At 49.4% G+C, this 19466-nt stretch overlaps 5 protein-coding genes across 8 annotated transcripts; 3 read left to right on the forward strand and 2 right to left on the reverse strand.

Annotated features, from left to right (window-relative positions):
- Nucleotides 1–152: 152 nt before the first annotated feature.
- On the forward strand, nt 153–1417 carry LOC120952320 (uncharacterized). Its single transcript, XM_040371596.2, has 3 exons — nt 153–400; nt 482–842; nt 911–1417. Exons 2-3 carry the CDS (start codon nt 497–499, stop codon nt 1321–1323), a joined length of 759 nt encoding a protein of 252 aa, XP_040227530.2. The 5' UTR covers nt 153–400; nt 482–496; the 3' UTR covers nt 1324–1417.
- A 27-nt stretch (nt 1418–1444) lies between these two features.
- On the reverse strand, nt 1445–3109 carry LOC120952319 (aurora kinase C). Its single transcript, XM_040371595.2, has 2 exons — nt 2354–3109; nt 1445–2265 (listed from the first exon to the last, which is right to left on the reverse strand). Exons 1-2 carry the CDS (start codon nt 2891–2893, stop codon nt 1591–1593), a joined length of 1215 nt encoding a protein of 404 aa, XP_040227529.1. The 5' UTR covers nt 2894–3109; the 3' UTR covers nt 1445–1590.
- Nucleotides 3110–3523: 414 nt separating this feature from the next.
- Nucleotides 3524–8636, reverse strand: LOC120948622 (centrosome-associated zinc finger protein CP190). Of its 4 annotated transcripts, none has more exons than XM_040365176.2 (3): nt 8475–8636; nt 5436–7889; nt 3524–5350 (listed from the first exon to the last, which is right to left on the reverse strand). In XM_040365176.2, exons 2-3 carry the CDS (start codon nt 7837–7839, stop codon nt 4065–4067), a joined length of 3690 nt encoding a protein of 1229 aa, XP_040221110.2. In that variant the 5' UTR covers nt 7840–7889; nt 8475–8636; the 3' UTR covers nt 3524–4064. The 4 variants fall into 4 exon arrangements, with proteins under 4 accessions (XP_040221110.2, XP_040221112.2, XP_040221113.2 ...); XM_040365178.2 differs by lacking the exon at nt 8475–8636 and adding an exon at nt 8346–8468; XM_040365179.2 differs by lacking the exon at nt 8475–8636 and adding an exon at nt 8073–8317.
- A 413-nt stretch (nt 8637–9049) lies between these two features.
- On the forward strand, nt 9050–10854 carry LOC120948623 (mortality factor 4-like protein 1). Its single transcript, XM_040365180.2, has 3 exons — nt 9050–9238; nt 9294–9411; nt 9477–10854. The coding sequence occupies exons 1-3, from the start codon at nt 9211–9213 to the stop codon at nt 10609–10611; spliced, it is 1281 nt and encodes a 426-aa protein (XP_040221114.2). The 5' UTR covers nt 9050–9210; the 3' UTR covers nt 10612–10854.
- Nucleotides 10855–11381: 527 nt separating this feature from the next.
- On the forward strand, nt 11382–13027 carry LOC120952543 (putative peptidyl-tRNA hydrolase PTRHD1). The gene is made up of 2 exons (XM_040371932.2): nt 11382–11939; nt 12640–13027. The coding sequence occupies exons 1-2, from the start codon at nt 11754–11756 to the stop codon at nt 12808–12810; spliced, it is 357 nt and encodes a 118-aa protein (XP_040227866.2). The 5' UTR covers nt 11382–11753; the 3' UTR covers nt 12811–13027.
- The last annotated feature ends 6439 nt before the right edge of the window (nt 13028–19466 follow it).

Genomic DNA, 19466 nt, shown 5'->3' on the forward strand with positions numbered 1-19466 from the left:
TGATCCGGCGTTGGCTGCAGTTAAACGCCAAGTTTGTTTATGTTTTTTTCACACGTCCAAATGCGCGAAAGAGATGACATGTCACGACGAGTGAAAACATACACTCCTCGGTAGATGAGGCGCGTAAATTGCCACCAACATAACGAAAGGCATATGGAAAGAGGTAAACGAAGCGTTCGAAGTGAAGTGCGAGAGGGGACACAAAAGCTCACTTCGAAACGAGCACTGTAGGCAAGTAAAGGATAGGTAGCGAAAATGAGCGAGATGCAGCGATATTCGAACGTCAAAAACCCTCGCCATGTTGTACGGGGGCGCGTCGGGAAAGCAAAACAAAACACATCCAAGCGGAGTTGAAAAAGTGCATCGTTCCACACCTTGGCTGGATTTGGATTGAACGCAGGTATTTTTATTTAATTCTGGCGGTGTCGTTCTGCCTGACGCACGTTAGCAGATCACTAACGGCCGTTTGAATAATTCACAGTATCAGCGAGCAAAGATGACGAAGCGCAATATGTGGAGTTACGACGAGACGCTCGAGATGCTGAACATAATGCTCCGCCAGGAAAGCCTGAAAGCGATGAACGGCCGACCGTTCCGAAAGGACAAAGCCTTCCGCTTGGTATATGAAGAGATGGTGCACCGGGGCTACAGCACCAAGGATCCAAAGCAGATAGAGTACCGTTGGAAAAATCTGAAGCGACAGTACGTGGACCTGCAGAAGGATCCCACGTTGGTCGATACTAACCCATTCCCGTACTACGACGAAATAGACGTACTGATGAAAGGAAAGCCACCTGCCGCCAGTCAGACAACGAAGCTGTGCGAGCTCGTCATTTCTAAAGGTGCAGCAGCAGCATCGTTGTTATGAATTGCAGAACGACATTACTCAACATTTGTCTCTTCCCTGCAGTTGAACGTAGCTCAACCACGGAGGCAGAGGAGGTTCTCCTCGAAACGGAGATGGAACCCATCGAGCAGGTGGAATGTGAAATAGATCCACCGATTGCGAGTGAGGAAGTCGTTGAGGAAACTATTGTCGAATCATCGCCCCAGCCGCAAACAGCGCAACCTGTCCCGAAACGATTGAAGCGCAGTAGAAGGCGTCAGGGCGAACTGCCGAAAGCATTTCTTCACCCCTACAAGACGGCAACGGAGGAAGAAGTGTTTCGGAATCAGAAAAAGCTAATCGATTATCAGTTCGGTCTGTACAGCAAAGCCCAGGAGGAGTCGGACCAGAAATTCCTCGCCATGAGCCGACAAATGCTGGAAGAGTGTAATGACAAGTTTCAAGTGTTCTTAGCGAAGCTGGCACCGGGCAACTAGTCGGGAAGCGAAGTCTAGTCATAGGTGTCTTAAGGAACGTTTATGGAATACTTATTTTATAAAGAAATTTCAAGTTTTAATCTATACTGTACAACGTTTTTTGCATTTTTTTTCATATTCTTTGCTTATATTACAACCATTTAAAACCACCACTACAGCTAACAAGAAAAATTAAAAGATTTATAAGACTAAAAGGTAAAGGCATGTTACAAAAATACTTAAGGCGAACGTAGCGATTAATGGCACTCGACAGCAGCAGTCTCCCCCTCACTTTTTGTCCACGTGCAGCTGAATCCACGGATGGATGGCCACATTTTCCAGCGGCATACGGCTGGCCGGATCTTTGACGAGCAGTCGCGAGATCAGATGAGACGCCGCCTTCGTCACGTCCGGCGGCACCGTGTACTGCACCTTCATAATCTTACGGTACGTTTCCTCGTACGTGGTGGCCAGGAACGGGGCCTTTCCGCACAGCAGCTCGTACGCCAGCACGCCCAAGCTCCACAGATCAACGGTTTTGGTGTGCGGCTGACCTTGCACCATCTCGGGCGACAGATAGTCGAGCGTACCGCACAGCGTCGTACGGGAGGACGTGGGCTCGTGTACGGACCAACCGAAATCGGCTATCTTCAACTCACCACCATGCCCCAGCAGCAAGTTTTCCGGCTTTATGTCCCGATGTATCACATTGCGCTCGTGCAGATAGATCAGCGCCGACACGAGCGAGTACACGTAGATGGCGCACCGTTTCTCGGGGAACCGTTTGCCCGGCTGCTGCTGCTGCTCCTTGAACAGGGTACCGCCCGGTGCATACTCCAGGATGAGATAGATGCGCGATTCGTCGTGAAAGTAGCCGTACATGCGCAGTATGTTCGGATGGCGCAGATGGGACTGTATTTCGATTTCTCTCCGCACCTGATGCTCGATCCCCTGGGCGTGCACCTAAGCAATGGGGGAGAGAGAGAGAAACAGAAGAGAGCTTTTAGCATCAACGGAACAGTTTTAGCGTGCCTCGGGGCGCGATACCAACCTGCTTTTTGAACAACACCTTCAGCGCGATCACGAACTTGGTTTCCTTTTCGCGGGCCAGATAGACATTGCCAAACTTGCCCCTACCCAGCGGACGGCCGATATCGAAATTGCTGAGTGTCCACACCTTTTTGGCCGGTTTTGCCTGTTGCGCCTGTTGGTTACCGTCCGTGCCGCTTTGCTTCTGCTCTGCCGCATCCGGCCTATCATCGGCCGGCGTCGTATCCATCGGTTCGGACTCAGTCTTTGGAGTGATTTGCTTTTCGGGCACTGGTTTACTGCTACTGGCCGCTGGCCGCACCACAGGTGCCGGCAGCTGAGGTGCTTTGAACCCTCCCATATGCTGTCCTCCCCCTTCCGCTACCTTCCCGACCATCTTCGCAGCATTGTTGCTCCTTCCTGCGGCCGTGTTTGCGGCTGGACCTCCAACACCGGCACCCTTTTTGACCAGCAACGTCCCTGAATGGGAAGGAATGCCTGTGCTCGCGGCTACCGATGACGGTCCGTTCAGTAGTTTACGGTTTTCTTTGTTGCACGCCATGTTTGAGCAAACTGTGCCAGCAAAAACAAATACGCAACAGGGGGTTGGGAAAAGGATTAAGCGCGCAAAAACCGCTAAAGACTAGATACAATATGAAATAACCCCTCGCAATAAACGTCTGAATGCCGACGGGAGCGTTTCTCTTTCTTTTTATACGACACCGAAAAGAAGAAGTGCAATGCAAACTGTTGTTCTTCGTGCTCTGTGGGAACTTTAATTTTTAACGGCTCATTCTGACAGCTCGCAGCATGAGCGGAATTTTAGAGCGCTCGGAATGTGATCTAAAATGTATTTTGGCGGTACCGAGATCAATAGACCCGTACACCGCGCGGGTGTGTGCACCTTGAGCAAAAAAAAAATGTCGACACACTTTTTAGACCAAGCCCTTTTCGAACAGGATTCGAAGGTAGAAAGCTTTCGCCAAACGGTTGAAAAAAGCCCTTTCGCCCTTACGTAAGGTTCATAACCTTTTGCCATGCCCTTTGTGGGTTCGACGAGTGCGAAGCAATAAATGAAAGAAGCGCCCAGAACTGTTAATGGCCCCTAATTATTTCTCAGCCAAATGACAAAAGCAATAGCTCGGCATAGGTAATATTCTATTACATTACGGTTTGCATTACTAACATTACGTGTACAGTACAAATAGTTGTATTTATTGCATCTCTTGCAGTTACGCACATAAACATTTTGAATTTAACTTATATTGATACTCAAACCATTACCCTCTATCATTAGTATAGCTAGTAAACTAACTCATTACGCTAAAATACGCCTTTAAACTTCCGCAGTGAAGCGCCTCGTGTTTCTTTTTTTCTACGCAAATGTCATTACTATATATGCCAAGTTAAACACATTGCTTAAAAGACATAAAAATGTAATTAGTTTTAAAACGAGCATGCATGAAAAGGTACAATCTCTGATTAGTGGGGTTGTGTTTTTTGCTCGCTGACATTATGCCCGCAATCAATAATAATGAAATAAAATTATTGACGTGATACAGTTATCAATCTAGAATAATAAAAAAAGACTTTCTAATAGCAGACTGTTGATTCCTGCTAGGGAGAATTGTTTCCTAGAATCCGGGCTGAACCTCACAGTACGCCGTTCCCCACAAAGGTAGAAAGGAAATCCGATTTAAATTAAATGATACCGCCACTTACTCCTCCCCCCTTTACAGATCATCATCCTCATCCCATTCTCCTAAAAGTGAACTCACTTCCTTCGACTTGGAGGCCGATTTGTCCTTATCGTCTTCGTCACCGGCATCGTCATCTCCCGGCTCACTGGTTGCTTCAACCTTTTCGCTGGCAGCGGTCGCTGTGCCATTTTTCTTACCCTTCGGCGATACGGTTTCCCTTTCGTCGTCCGATTTGGTCACCTTCTCCTTTTGCTTGGCAGCATCCTTCGATGCGTCATCGCCCTTCTCCTCCTGTTCCTCTTCCGGCTCTGATTCTGTTTTGATGGGTTTTGCTGTGGTGTCTGGTTCCTCTTCATCGGTTGGTTCGACCGCCACCGCCTCAGCAACACTACTACCACCGGTCGTCACCTTTTCGATCTCTTTCTCAAGATCTCCCGCCTCGTTCGAAAGCTCGTCCAGTTTGGCCTCGTTGTTCCAATCGTCCAGCAGCTTGTCGATTTCCTTGCCGGACAGCTTCTCCGTCTCGACGGCCTTTTTCTGTTGCGTGTCTGGTGCTGCATCGGCCAGCGATTCCTTTTCCTTGCTTTTACCCGTTTCCGACGATGCTTTCTTGGCTGGTTCCGGCTTTGCTGCGGCGCTCGATTTACCAGCCAATGGGGCGGCAGCCACGGATTTCTTCTCGGTCGCCTTTTCCCTTTTGGCTGGCTTTTCCACCGGCTCATCGGCCACCGGTGGTGGCGGTTGTTGCTCCTCGGCAGTATCCTCCGACCAATCGCCCTCCAGCTCGGAGATCAGCTTCAACTTGTCCGACTGCTGCCGGTCTTCCGAATCGTCCAGATCGTCGTCCTTCACGGCAGCGTCGGCCGACGTGTCCGCGTCCGGCAGCTCATCATCGTCCATCTCCATCAGCTGGTCCTTCACCGCTTGCTGCAACGTTTCGTTCGTTTCGGACGTCACCTCCCCGGACATGTCCACGTCGTCGTCCATCGTGTTGCCGTCGTCGTCGACCTCGTCCGGCTTGTCGGATGCGTCCGTCCGGCGGGACGCTTGACTATCGTCACCCTCCTCAAGCGACACCTCCTTGTCGACGACCGGCTTGTCTTCCGACAGCGAAACGGAGGCTTGCGAGTTTTCATCCTCCGATGCGGTCACATCCGCCGCCTTCGCGTCCGACTTTTGGCTATCGTTGTGCTCGGAACCGGCGTCCGCCGCCTGCTGGCTGTACATGACCGTATCAACGATCTGCACGCCCTCGCCCAGCTGTATCGTGGAGCCGACGGAAAAGTTGTCCTCATTCAACACCATCACCACGTCGTTGCCTGTCAAGCACACCAGGAGGAGAAGATTAGTTGCAATACGCGCCGCCACACAGCCACAATAAACACACACGCCGGTCGCACTTACCTGATCCGCCAGTGCTCTGTAGCTGGGAGATGATTTCATCCTTCTGGGACTGCGTCAGCAGCAGCTCGGTACCATCGGCAGTGACCAGCTTCGGCATACCATCGCCGGCCGCCCCACCGGACGCATGCTCCCCGTGCACGCTGGCCAGCTCCGCCTCGATGTACTGGTTCTGGTAGTTCGGATCGTCGAGCACGACCCCATTGTCGCCGACGAGCGTAAGGCTGGTGGCGATGCCGGACGCCACATTGCTGAGCGCTTCCGCCTCGGACGACGGTTCGAGCGTGATCGGGCGCGCCGAGCCACCGGCGCCGCTCTTTCCCTCCGCCCCCCCGTACGTGCCCTTCGCCGGGGGCAGCGTGATGTTGGACAGTATTTTGATCTTGCCATCGCCGGCCGCCGACCCGTACGTCTTGGTCTGGGGCGAGGTGAGCTCCTCCTCCGTCTGGTAGTCCTCGTCGTCGGTAAACTCCAGCACACCGTCCGCGATGGCCCGCTGCTTGTGCTGCTCCTTCATGTGGTCGTACAGTTCCATCTCCTTCGCGAACACCTTGTTGCAGTAGATGCACTGCTGCAGGTCGCCGCCGCCGCTGGTCGCGTGCACCTCCTCCTCGTGCTTCGCCAGATCGTCCGCCGTCATCGCGACGTGGTCGCACTCGCCGCAGCGCGGGAACCGAAGCGCCGGCTTGATGTTGTGCACCGTGTGCCAGTGGTAGAGCAGGTGCGGGTTGCGCTGCTGCGCCTTGAACCCGCAGTGCTCGCAGATCCGCACATCGATGCGCTCCTTGTGCTTGTGGATCAGATGGTTGTAGAACGCTTTGTAGCTGGGTATGCTGATCGGGCGCCCATTGATGCCGCAGCGCAGGCACAGCCACGGTCCGGTCGTGTTTTCCGCCCCCTTCGCTATCAGTGCGTGCATCGTTTTGGCGTCAATCGTTTTGGTCGTACCGCCGCCGGAAGGTTTACCGCTGGTGGCGGCAGTGGAGGAAGAGGAGGACTGGGAGGTGGTGGATGATCCTCCTTTCGCCATATCGCTGCGGATGTTTGCCGTCGCCCGGCGTACCATCGATTGGTCCTGCTTGAGCGGCGTTGCCGTACGGATATCCATCTTGGGCGCGGCCGAGCTGGAGGACGATGCGCCCGACGTCGTGTTGTTGCCCGCGTTCGGCGAAGGTTTCTGCATGATCTTCAGCTTGATGTTTTTGTTCTTCTTCACCAGATGGGGATACTTTTTCAGCACCTCCGATATGATCTTCGCGTGGTCCACGTTGCCCGAGTCGTCCTTCACCGTGATCTGCTTCAGCACGTTCGAGCCCTGGCCGGGTGATTTCGATTCCTGCTTGATGACGATCTGCTTGGTCGTGGTGGCGCCCTGCTGGTTGGCGGACTTGGCCAGCGCCGCCTTAACCGAGGCCGGCGGCTGGTAATCCTCATCGTCGTCATCGTTGAAGTGCGTATCGTCGTCCACGTAGTCGGGCGAATCGTCGTCATCGGTCGTCAGCTGGCTGCGCATGCGGGCTGCCTCGGTGAACTCCTTCACCTCCTCCAGGTTGGGCTTCTTGGCCGGGGGGGAAGTGAGCGAACCGCTCGACGGTCGCTTCACTACGTTCGCGTTCGTGTACCCTTTGCGCAGCTTCTCGAACGGAGATGTTTCCTCCTCCTTCTTCACCTGGTCCGCCGTCAGTAGGGGTTTCGTTTCGTACGTAATTCCGTCGAACGAACCCTCAAACCCGTCGCCCATTTCCCCGTCGTCGAAGCGCGAAGGGCCCGGCTTGGCGTCTTTCGGACCGGCAGCAGCGTGCGCCATCGATTTGCCACCATACGAATGAACCGGCTGCCTTGCCAAGGGTAGCCGTGGTCTCGAACCGACTGCCGGCAGCCCGGACGGTGGTCCCCGCTGAACAGGCAGACCGCCGCGCTGCTGACCGTGATTACCCTGGTAGACGGGCCCACCGCGCTGGGGCCGTGGCGCCTGCTTATTGAGCAGCACCGGTTGCTTCACGATGCGCGACGACGTTTGGCGGTGCGCCTCGAGCAGCTTCAGCAGCACGGTCATGTTCATGTCGGTGGCCGTTTTCAGCAGCCGGTCGTACATGTTGTACTGGAACTCGAGCGTGCCCGTGTACATGAAGTTCACGATCGGGACGATGACGTCCGCCTGCAGATCCATCGGCATGATCAGCACGTCGTCGTACATCTCGCACACGTTCTCGAGATGGTTAAAGTAGTCGGTGCAGGCGGACAGCACTAACCGGTGCACCTTCAGCTGGGAGTTGTCGTTGAACTGGAGCGTCAGGTCGCAGTGGTCGGTTTTGTTGAAAAAGTTTTGCAGCTTCTGCAGGAAGAACACGCCCCAGTTGTCCACCTTCACCGATTTGGCCTCCGCGTATCTCGTCATTTTGCTCATCTGTACTTTACAAGCGTCGCGGCGGGTTCAGTAACATCAGTCACACACAACTAAAAATAAAGGGAAATAAAAAAGGGTCATAAAATGCGTTCGCTTTCCATTCCCCACTGCGAACAGCTGTACGCGAATTGTGATCATCCGGCTAATGGTTTGGTGCAGATTAAAGGTCCGCCAACATATCGAACACGTAAAGGTTTTGTTTACGTTTGCAGCATACCACCCCCACCCCTTACCCTCCAGCACATCAACAAACTATATTTGCCTCGTAGCGCTGTCACAGCGTATTGGGAGCATTTGTTTCGGGACTTCACTGCATGATTAGCATAAATAGTGCGCCGTGCGCATCATGTGCACTTCCCCCGAAACGCCATCCCGTAGCGTAGTGATCGGGTGAAATTCGGTTGAGAAAAAAACAGGTTTAAAACGGATGACCAAAGGGTGTTCGAGAAAGAATTTCACCACCCGCGTAGCGCCCTGCTATGGACACACGCAACAAACCAACCTACCACACACGCACAAACACCATGTATGCCAACAACGCCAACCAATCAATGGGATACGGGTACGGGAAAAATGCGTACGGGGTTTTAAAACTAATCGCTACACTTCCGCCAAATACGTTAATTGATACGCACACTGTGTTCGCTGCGCGTCCTTTTTAACTGCTTTTCACCGTTCTGCCAGCACTTCACCAAACCGAAACTGTGCTTTGTTTCGAGAACTCGCACAAAAGTTGCCTTCAAAAACCGACGAAATTTACTGCAAACCAATATGGCGGCCTGACGCTGCTTGACGCTGAAAGCTTTCACCGGCGTTGAGCTTTTTTTCATTTTCGCCGAACGCCCTCGGTGGATGCCGTTTGAACATGGCATTTCAAATGCTTCCAAGGTGAAATCGGCATTTGATCGCCCTGCAGCGCGAGGGTTTTTGACGTTCGAAAATAGCTGCATCTCGCTCATTTTCTCTACCCGTCCTTTACTCGCTCGTTTTGAGGTGAGCTTTGGTGTAAATTTCATAATTAAAAGAGTGTCGGTAATGCTATGAGTTTACCTGCAAACAGTGAAAACCAATATTAGATATCCCGAGCGGTAGCAAAAATTCACAATGCGACAAAAAAACTGGAATGGCTTGAGGCAGGGTTCACGACGTTTTAGTACGTTCCTCGGGGGAAATCCCCGTTCGATCCCGTGCTCAAGCCGGCTTGAGTGACCGAAAGCAAATTAGATCGGAGCCGGTGACAGTTCGGACTGCAGCTTTTGCAGTAGCCCAAGCCGAGAGGGAGCGCTGCCGCTGTTGGAAATTTACTCCGGTGTAAACAATTCAACGAAATCCACACAACTGGAGAAGAAAAGCGCACACGACGACGGGAAAATGCCCCCAAAGTTTAAGTTCACAGAGGGTAAGCGAATAAATGGCCCCGCTAAGCCGGCACATAATGTTTGTTTCTTCTGTAGGTGAAAAGGTACTCTGCTTTCATGGCCCGCTGCTGTACGAAGCAAAGCTTCTGCGTTGTGCGATGATGAAGGAAAAGCAGGTAAAATACCTTGTGCACTATGCCGGCTGGAACAAAAAGTATGTATTGGCTGCAATCGTGTGTGTTTGTGGAATTGGTTATTAACACGCATTCTGTTACGCAGCTGGGATGAGTGGGTTCCAGAGAGCCGCGTCCTAAAGTACAACGAAGCGAACCGCCAGCGGCAGCAGGAAGTCCACCGCTTACATTCCCCTCTGGTAAAGAACAAAAAGAGCAGCACGAAGGGTAAAAAGTCGGACGCACAGGGTGGTACCGGCACCCAGGGCAAGGACAGCGATTCGCGAGCATCCACACCGTCGAAGGAAGTGACGAAAGAGAAAGACACAGCGGTACAGTCCGTCACCACCACACCCGTTGCAGGAGCTACAACACCGATGGGCACTACCTCTACCGGTGGTAGCACGACGACGCCCGCCTCCTCTACAGGACGAAATCGATCGTCCCTGAAGACATCGGCTACCAGTGCGAGTGTTTCTTCATCGCCCAGCTCCAGCTCCTCGTCCACCTCGTCCTCGACGGCCGTACCTGCCGCAACGGATAAGCCACCTGCCGCCACATCCACCGCCGCTGGCAAGGATGTGAAATCTTCCGAAAGCAAGGAGGCGGTGGAAAAACCGAAAGACGAATCGTCCAGCGAGCCCGGCAGCTCGAAGGCGAAGAAACGCGGCCGAAGCGACACAAACTCGTCGAACGTCGAGTCGGAGGATCAGTTCATATCGAAGGTGGAGGTGAAAATCAAAATTCCGGACGAGCTGAAGGTGTGGCTGGTGGACGACTGGGACGCAATTTCGCGCCAGAACAAGCTGCTCGAGCTGCCGGCTAAGGTGACGGTGCAGGAGATAGTGGACAACTACGTACAGTACAAGAAGCAGAGCAAGGTAACGACCGCTACCAAGGAAACGGCCGTGGCCGACATCGGCAATGGGATAGTGGAGTATTTTAACGTGATGCTCGGCTCCCAGCTGCTGTACAAATTCGAGCGGCCACAGTACGCGGAAATGATACAGGCCCATCCGGGTGTGCCGATGGCAAAAATTTACGGCTCCGTTCATCTGCTACGGCTGTTCGTGAAGCTGGGACCGATGCTGGCATTTACATCGTTAGACGAAAAGTCGATACAAACTTCGCTGGGCCATGTGCAGGACTTTTTAAAGTATTTGGTCAAAAACAGTAGCACTCTTTTCAACATGCAGCACTACGTGAACACTAGCCCCGAGTATCATCGGAAGGCCTTGTAAGGGGTCTTGTGGCGTAACGCAGCGCTTTACAAGGCAGATGGTATTACTCGAAACTGAATTACAATAACAAATGGACTATGGACTATATATAATGGAACACTAGCCCCGAGTATCATCGGAAGGCCTTGTAAGGGATCTTATGGCGTAACACAGCGCTTTACAAGGCAGATGGTATTACTCGAAACTGAATTACAATAACAAATGGACTATATTTTTCAAAAAAAAAAAAAAAATGAGTTAGTTATTTCTTGAATCTATTTCCTCAACGTATACAATTCCATTTGCAATTTCGTGGCACTCTGCAGCGACACGACACTGTATTGGCAGTGCTGGAGTTGCTTTCTTTAAATTATTTGTTGGGATCTTTCATTTTTGTTATGAGTTTTCAGTAAGAACGAACTGACCATCTCGAGTGGTCGAATGGCAATTTGAACAAAATGTTAAACTGCATAAAAACGTGACGCACTGATCGGACGCTCTTTGCACTTGCACAAGTATTCATGAAAGAGCCAAGCTAAACCACAATATTTCGTGAAATCAAAGATTGGCAATAAACAACAGCACAATGATGTTTATATCCAAAAATGAGTCATTTGGTTAATTGCAAGAGCTACTGCACTGAATTGACCAAAATTACGTGAAATAGTTTTGGAAACACAAAACTCGGTTCAACGGTTTGTTTGAATGCGCTTTTTTCCTATTCGAAATGTCAAACTTCTCCCAGCACACCTTTCAATCGATCTATGTACCTTGCAAAGTGGGTTTATTATACAGGTGGGCTTATCCCGAACAATTTGACAGCCGTGCTGTAGAAAAATGAAAACGAAATGACAGGAGGGGATTCGATCATTTGTTGATGTATGCGTGAGAATTCCAATGGCTGTTTTGGTTGATGTGTCGTAGTGTGGGTGAAAAACTACGTATCACAATCGAATCCCCTCCTGTCATTCGTTCGTCCAATATGGCCTTCCCGCCAAACCTATAAGCCCACCTAGTCCATATACCCACTTTGGTACCTTGTGTGGGAGCTGTTTTTTTGTGCAAGGCAAACATAAACAAATCAAACTGCCGGCTGGTTATTGTTTTTCTTCGCACGTGTATTAACAATTTGTTCGATTTTATACCATTTTTTTTGGCGAACAATGTGCGCTGCCAAGCTAGTGCAGTACGTTATCGTAAATGGAGAAATTGCAAAAAGCTGGCCAAAAGGCGCTCTCATTGCTCAGTGTTGTCATGCCGTTGCAGCCGTCGGGCACTTGTACGCTTCCGATCCGGACACGGTAGAGTACTTTAAGGACCTGGACAATATGCATAAAGTAGTGCTCGAGGTAAGCAATTTGGCAGCACTCTGTATGGTAAATACTCCGAAAACTCATTATTTTCGATCATTTTTTAAAAACATATTATAAATGTGTTTCAATTTATACCCTCCGAATGATTGCGATGCTGATATGCGATGCGATACGCTATTTTGATTCAATAATAATATTGAACGATACTGAACGCAAACGCAGCATTCGCAAAGGCTCGCAACTTCCTGGGAAAAGTTCACCGGATTACACATCAAATGGACACACGCTCAATACTTCTTACACTCTGGCGTACAACGGCATTGGTTGTGGCGTAAACGCGCGTGCAAGATTTGAGCGTGTGAAAGCTATTTTCGGATTTCGGAACGAGAATTTCTAACACCTACACAAAATATGCGTCCTGAAGTTGGCCGGCTGTTGAGAAGTGAAGCAAAGAACGCTACCACTAGCCAATAGCCATCGTTCGCCGTCTCCCGATGTAAAAGGGGTTATTTTGGGAAATCGCGATACGAATGCCACCGCTAGAGCACTAGGCCGGTCAGCAGCGGCGTGTTGTGTACACACTTGCAGCGATGAATTTAATGGACGAGAAGTGTACACCCCGCGTCTCGGATCGTCCGTTGTGGGAGGATGGATTTCAAAAGAAATGCTCCTAAATGCTGCTCATGCACTTTCCACCTTTGCTTTATCAACAGTTTCCATTTGCTTTCCATTTCAGGCACCGGACGCGGGCAAACTCGTCAGCCTGGGCGAAGTGTTGCAGCAGAACGACGTGAAGCATAAGGTGTGGGTTGAGCAGCCCGAAAATCTACCAACCTGCATTGCGCTAAAACCGTACCCCAAGGAGGAGGTTCAAAAGTACATGAAGAAATTTAAACTGCTTAGCTAGTAAGGGTCTGCAGTGCGGAGGAAATAGACGGTATGTTGTACTATGGTTGTTTGTGTTACACCATTTGCACCATCGAACGGTTTGCTGGTGTGATGGCAGGTGACACCTTCAAGTCCTTGGCAGTGCCCTGTACGCTATCATCCCTGAACCATCGCCACAAAAATCGAAACGGATGAGCAAAGGATCGAATAAGAAGTCAACAAAATCGGATCCAAGATTTGTGGTTCGCACCAACTTTTCTCTGCCAGCTCATGATGACATCATGCCGAGGGGGTGGACAAATTTATTACAGCAAACATTAGCCCGGGAGAGGGTACGGAGGGGTGAAGAGACGTGCATCCATTTGCGTTGCAGAAGACTGGCTAACCACACGGCTTAATGCACGAGCGTTCGGACAATTTTCCAAATTTCCCTCTGTCTCTCTTCGACCTACTTTTGCACTGGTGGGCACCGAAGAGAGATAGTTTTATTTATGGAACCGAACCTGGTACCGTGGGTGGGTTTTAGAATGTGTGCTCGTGTCGCTTGCGGGATAAATGGGAGCAGTGCTTACTGCTGCTTCTGCTTCGAAAACTACAAACCGCCACAAACTGACACAACAGCAACGGATTTTCATGTTCCGTACCTTTGTCTTTGTACGATGAATGGAAAACCCGTACAACTTGCCTGTCGAGCAGCTGAACATGGCCGTACATAATACCCGTGGCCGTGGTTTGGCGCGGTGGTTGTTTACAATTGATGCGCGAGAAGCGTAGGATGGTCGGTATTTTTACGGCTATTTGTTGATTTTATGGTCGCAAGATGATCACCCACCCCATGCGCCGATATGCCATGGTGGACGATATTGGGATCGGGCGGACAAAGTTATATAATTGAAAATCCGTGTTGAACTGTTTCTGCTCATCGCTTAATTTTGCAGAAGAAAAAAGAAGTTTATCTTAATTTGATTGCAGCTTGCAAAATAGCGCACACAAATCTGAACACCGACCCAATCGTGCAAGCCGCTATAAGCCCCAGCCGTTGCAATCAAGCGTATGAATTATGTTTCATGTTTCTTTCATGATCCGGCAGACCTTGCCCAATTTGCACGATACATCGAAAAGGAAATTATCGCATTCACTTTAAGGGCTGGTAATTGGATTTATTTCTCACATCAGGCTGCCCCAAAAGTCAAAACTTGTCCGAAGGACCTTCAGTTTGTCACACATCGATCACACTCTGGTTCGATCGTCTAGAAAAGGGCTTTGCCGCTTTCATACGATTAGTGAGGAAGGGGGGGATGGAGTGATCATAAATGAAGTTAGCTACACGGCCGACAAACTTCCCGCGACCAATCAGCTAGCTAATAATCATCATGTCACTATCGGTTGAATATGGTGTACGCGCCTGGTACGTGCCCATAAGTCGAGCAAATATGTTCAGCCCCCCTGCTGTGGTGGTTGGTTTTCAATTTTTTTTCTTCTTCTCCCATATGTCCACACAAATGGTCCTTGCTATACGCACTCGGATGACATAATCAGCCCACAACGACCTTTCTGAGGTCTCCGGAGCACCTGAGTGACCTGCCCCCCTTCTTTCTTCCCTTCCTTCCTCGCCGGGGTGCCCCTCCCCTATACGGTTGTAATAATTGAACGGACCTCGGCATCGAAAAAGCATCTTCCATAAGCGTGGAAAGTGGCCGCTCTGCCCAGCGATTCGTACGCGATAGCCACTGCGTTTTTCAACGGCGCACAGTGGCAGTGGATAGGAAGGCGGGAGGCGGCCTGGAGGGGGACCAGAGCTTGAGTGGAGCGAAAATTAATAACCACCAGTTTGAGCTTCGAACACACGAACAAAAATAAAAACCCCCAACTCGTTCTTTATGGACATCGACAATACGCGCACATGCGGTCGTCCTTGCGTCTCGCGTTCTCACACACGCGTTGCTCCTTTTCTCCCTTTTGGCTGGTCAGGGGGCTTCCTCGTGCGTGTGTGTACTTGTTTCCACCCCTGGGGGGTTTTTCTCCCTCTCTGGATGCTCTAGGTGGACGAGAGGCATCTCGTTTGCCCCGTGTGGCCGTGAGGTGGCTCCAGTTTGGCGAAGCACTATATCGACGCGAGAATCCGTCACCCGGTCACGAGTAGAGCCTGTATGTTGGGGGGATGGGTTGAAAGGGCGGGGTGGGGGGATCTGATGAAATTATGGACGCACAAAAGTGCCACCACCATGGCACCGCAGTGGCACAATTGGCAGCAGCAACACCCGAACTGTAATGGCTCGAGATGGGGTTGGTGCGATTCCATCAGGCTCCGAGGCCTCTATTTCCTTTTACGGTACAGGGGGGGAGCAGCACACTCTGTGCAGCACACACTCTGTAGCATCGTAAAAGGTAGTTTGCATTTAAATTTCTGCCGAATGATTCATCGCGTGGAGCTGCTGCTGGCTTGGTGGTGGGGTTGCGATCGGATCGTTGGAGAAGAAGGTGCAGAAGGTGTGAAGTGTTTACAAAATTGTAACGACAGCGGTGTGCACCGTTTTCAATGAGGTTTGCTCAATTGTCATCGATTAAACATTGGATGTATTTTAATATTCAACGCTAGTCGCGTTGATCGTGCTTATGAGGGATATTTTTCTAAGAATATGTCCTTTGAACTTAACCTATTTCCATGCTAGACAAATGTCGCGTTAACTTAACAAAGCGATCAGCATGCGATAGAAATAGGAGTCACTCCAGCTCAGCCCTCCAGGATACTCCAGTTCAGCCTACACAAGTTTAGTAATTGGTGCTCTGCGAACTCGCGTGATTAGTTTCACTCGTCAGAAAGGACGCTATTCTGAGAGGCGGTAATCTTGACTCTTATGCACTCTCACGTAACATAGAAATTAAGGACCTAGGTACCATTCTAGACTCGTCAATTTCCTTCCATCAATAAGTAGTCTTACGTCATCGACAAAGCATATCGGCAGCTTGGTTTTATTAATCGTCTGACATCTGATTTGAATGTTCCTTTCTGTTTAAAACAACTGTTCGTCTCCTTAGTCTGTTTCATGCTTGAATTCAATGTTGTAACATGATCTCCGCACACTAAAAACTGGTCCACAAGTATTGAGCGTATTGACAAAAAGTTCACAAGAATGCAGCTATACGATTCTTAAGATGGAACATCTCCAACAACCAGCCTCCGACATATGAGACTAGACGACTTCTTCTGGGTCTGCAGTAGTGATGGGTAATCCGGAGTGGAGTCGTAGATCAAATTCGACTCCGGTGCGCAAAATATGAATCCGACTCCAGATTATCACCGTGTTCGGCTCCGGATCAGTCTGGAGCAGTATGGATGAGTCTGGATGAGTCCGAACGAGTTCGTTAGAGTCCGGGTGAGTAGTTTAGGATGGCATTTCAATTGCAAATTCCCAAAATGACTGTCCATTAACATTCAGACAATTCTTGATGAGTGCGTTATACTCTCAAACCCCTCACCCTCCGGCTCCAAAACAGTTCGGAGTAACTCCAAGTACGACTCCGATGGGAGCTGGAGTCGGATCGATCCGACTCCTCAAAAAAAATGGTATTTTCCCATGACTAGTCTGCAGTCCTTCGAAAGGCGAAGAGAGTTAGCACAAGCAGTTTTTGTAGGAAATTTTATTAAAGGCAAAATTGATGCACCCGATCTTCTTCTTAAAATTATTTGTACGCTCCCGATCACGCCCTACGGGACTTTATGATTAAAATAGACTGGGCCCGTACTTACAGAGGAGCTTATGATGTATTCATTTCAATGTACAAAGCTTTTAATAAATTCTACTGCATTTTTGGCTAGAATGTTACTGTTGCCACAATTAAATTTTCATGCCTATATTCTAATATATAGCTAATAAGGTCATCTTCAAAATTCAATTATTTTCAATAAACAATGTAAAATTATTGTGACATATACAAGAAGGAGTTGTTTTTAGAATAACGAAATCTACCAAAGCATCGTGAACATGCGCCAGCGTAAGAATAGAATTCTCACTGGCTGCACCAGCTCGGCCAATGTCGGTGTGTCCGAGAGTATTCTAAAATCTACCGAACAGTCGCATTCACGCGATGCAATATGCAAGGTTCGCGATTCATTGATGCACACACAGCGCGTGTATGTGCGCGCGCGAATGATGAAAGATCGTTCCGGGGTGTAGGGCGAGAAGCAGTGCTATTTCAAGCTCGTTTAATCCGCCCTTTCTTTTTAAAGCCACAGGGTTAGGGACAATGAGAAAAATGGTTCATATGCAAAGTACAGCTTTACAGGCGATTGTTTCGTTATTTTTGGCAGCCGGTTGGCCCAGCACTCTTTTGGTTGCAGGATGCAGGAATGATCTGTTGGATGGTCTTCTTCTTCTTCTTTTTCTTCTTCTTCTTCTTCTTCTTCTTCTTCTTCTTCTTCTTCTTCTTCTTCTTCTTCTTCTTCTTCTTCTTCTTCTTCTTCTATTTGGCGTAACGTCCTACGCGAACATGCCGGCCTATACAGGCTTTCGAGACTTTATACATTACCACGCAGCCGGATAGTCAATCCTTGCTGCGGGGGGACGGTCCATTCTAGGCTTGAACCGCCCCTGGATGGTATTACTTTTGGCTAAACGAGAAACGACGATATGACATAGCCCAATGTGACAGCAACAACTACCAGCCGGCTCGGTGAGAAATCTCTTACTAAATCGCGCCCTGTACGGTTGAATTTAGTCATCAAAATTGCATGGCACCCAAAAGGCAATAGGCACTGCGGTAACCAGCGTGATCCGACAACCTACCATTTGCAGCGGTGCAGCACGATGCAGGCGCTAATGTCGGTGGCCGAACCTGCTGCTGCTGCTGCATGTTGAATAATTGATTAATTGCGGTAATTAATGGCACGCAGAATTCCGGCCACTCGCAATAACACCCATCGGAGGTGATGATCATGCACGGTTGGAGGTGAGATGCTCGATTAACACCCAGCGGCTTGGGACTCTTGTTGCAGGTTGGCGGCCATACGATCGCGCCATATTCATGCTTTCTAGCAAGGGTTTAACGAGTTGTGATAACACATTCATTCTACTCCGTTCCATACGCTGTTACTGTTTTGCACTAACTTAAGGGATCCAATGCACCTCTGCTAGCCTTTTGCGACAGATTTACGCCAGGTGTTGGGAACAAGACAAAGCAAAAAATGGCAACCGCAAGTGGGGCAATTTATTGCTCTCAGCCATCTGTTCCTCTCGCCCTGAAACGGGCTATGCGAACCAGTGCCGCCCGACCTTAAGGGCCATCCGATGATGCAAGGATGTCCTTCTGCGGGTGACGGATGTGCCTCACCTCGACCGGCTCCGCCACTCTTACTCAGCGTAATGTAATTAAAAGCAATAAATGAGTCAGGAACGGAAGGCACCTCTCTACCACCTTCTGCTGGCCAGCCAGCCAGCCAACCAGCTCCAGCCCATACGAAATAGAACGTTTTTAAGCTGCTTTTTTGCCTAATATGGTCACGCCTGAACTTGCTGTGGCGGTGGAGATTCTGTACGACCGCCAGTTGGAGCGTGAATGGTGGTGTATGACACTGACTGGTACCGTTCGCCTCCCAGACACTGGCGTCGACGAAACGATCGGTCGTACTACGTGAAACCGTACCTTACCCTTCCGCACCAACCCATCTGGCTGGCTGGCTGGGTGGCTGGTTGGCTGGGACGATAAGGTGTGCTGTGCTTGGCATTGCATTACATTGCATCTTGTAATGTGTTCGCATGAATTGGTTGGCGCCGGCCACTGTTGTGGTTTTTTTTCTTCTTTCTTTGGCGGTAGTGCTCTGTCTTCTCTCCCCGCTAATGCGACAGCTGACTGACGTTGGGGTGCGATTTGTGTTTTGTTTTTGTTTTACACCAGTAACATGAATTCGCATTTAAAAAACATTTTGTCTGGTTTGCCTCATTTTGGTAAAGACGGTTCGAAAGTACGGGAATCATAAGCTTTTGGATGGAGTTTCAGCAACTTTAGGCGTTTAAATTGTCATTTGCAATGAATATTTCACGTCTATATAAATGAACCGTTTAGTTGCATATAGTTACTACACCCTCTATAGGGGTGTTCAAGGATTTTAGACTTTTGTCCGATATTAACGAATTTTTCTCTCAATTTTTTTTTCCTTTTTTTATTTGAAATTCCATTCCTCAAATTTATTACTCTATTTAGCAAATGTTTTTGAATTAGTGCCACCAATTACAGTGGAACGCCGTTCATCCGAGGTTCATCAGGACTCGACCTCGCCCGGATACTCGAATATTACGGATAATGAGTCAAAGTATATGTTTTATCACAAGTTATTGAAGTATTTTTTAAAATTTATGTATTAAATCTATCCAATTTTATTAACCTAAAATTTTTTGAAATGATAATATTTGAAATTTTCCATGAATTGTAGCATTTTTTATTATGACAATGTGCTCTGATGGAGCCGATCTCGTGGTACAGTCGTCAACACCAACAACTTAACAACATGCTCAACACGGGTTCAAGCCGCAAATGGACCGTACGTAGGACTGCCTGTCCTGCTATTGATAATCAGTAAGTCACTGAAAGCCAAGTCCACTAGTGGTTTAGACAGGCCTTGACCGACAACGGTTGTTGTGCCAAAGAATGTGCTCTGATAACGGGTTTCAAATATCC

Source organism: Anopheles coluzzii, chromosome 2 (assembly GCF_943734685.1).
Source record: "Anopheles coluzzii chromosome 2, AcolN3, whole genome shotgun sequence".
Classification (NCBI taxonomy): Eukaryota; Metazoa; Arthropoda; class Insecta; order Diptera; family Culicidae; genus Anopheles; species Anopheles coluzzii.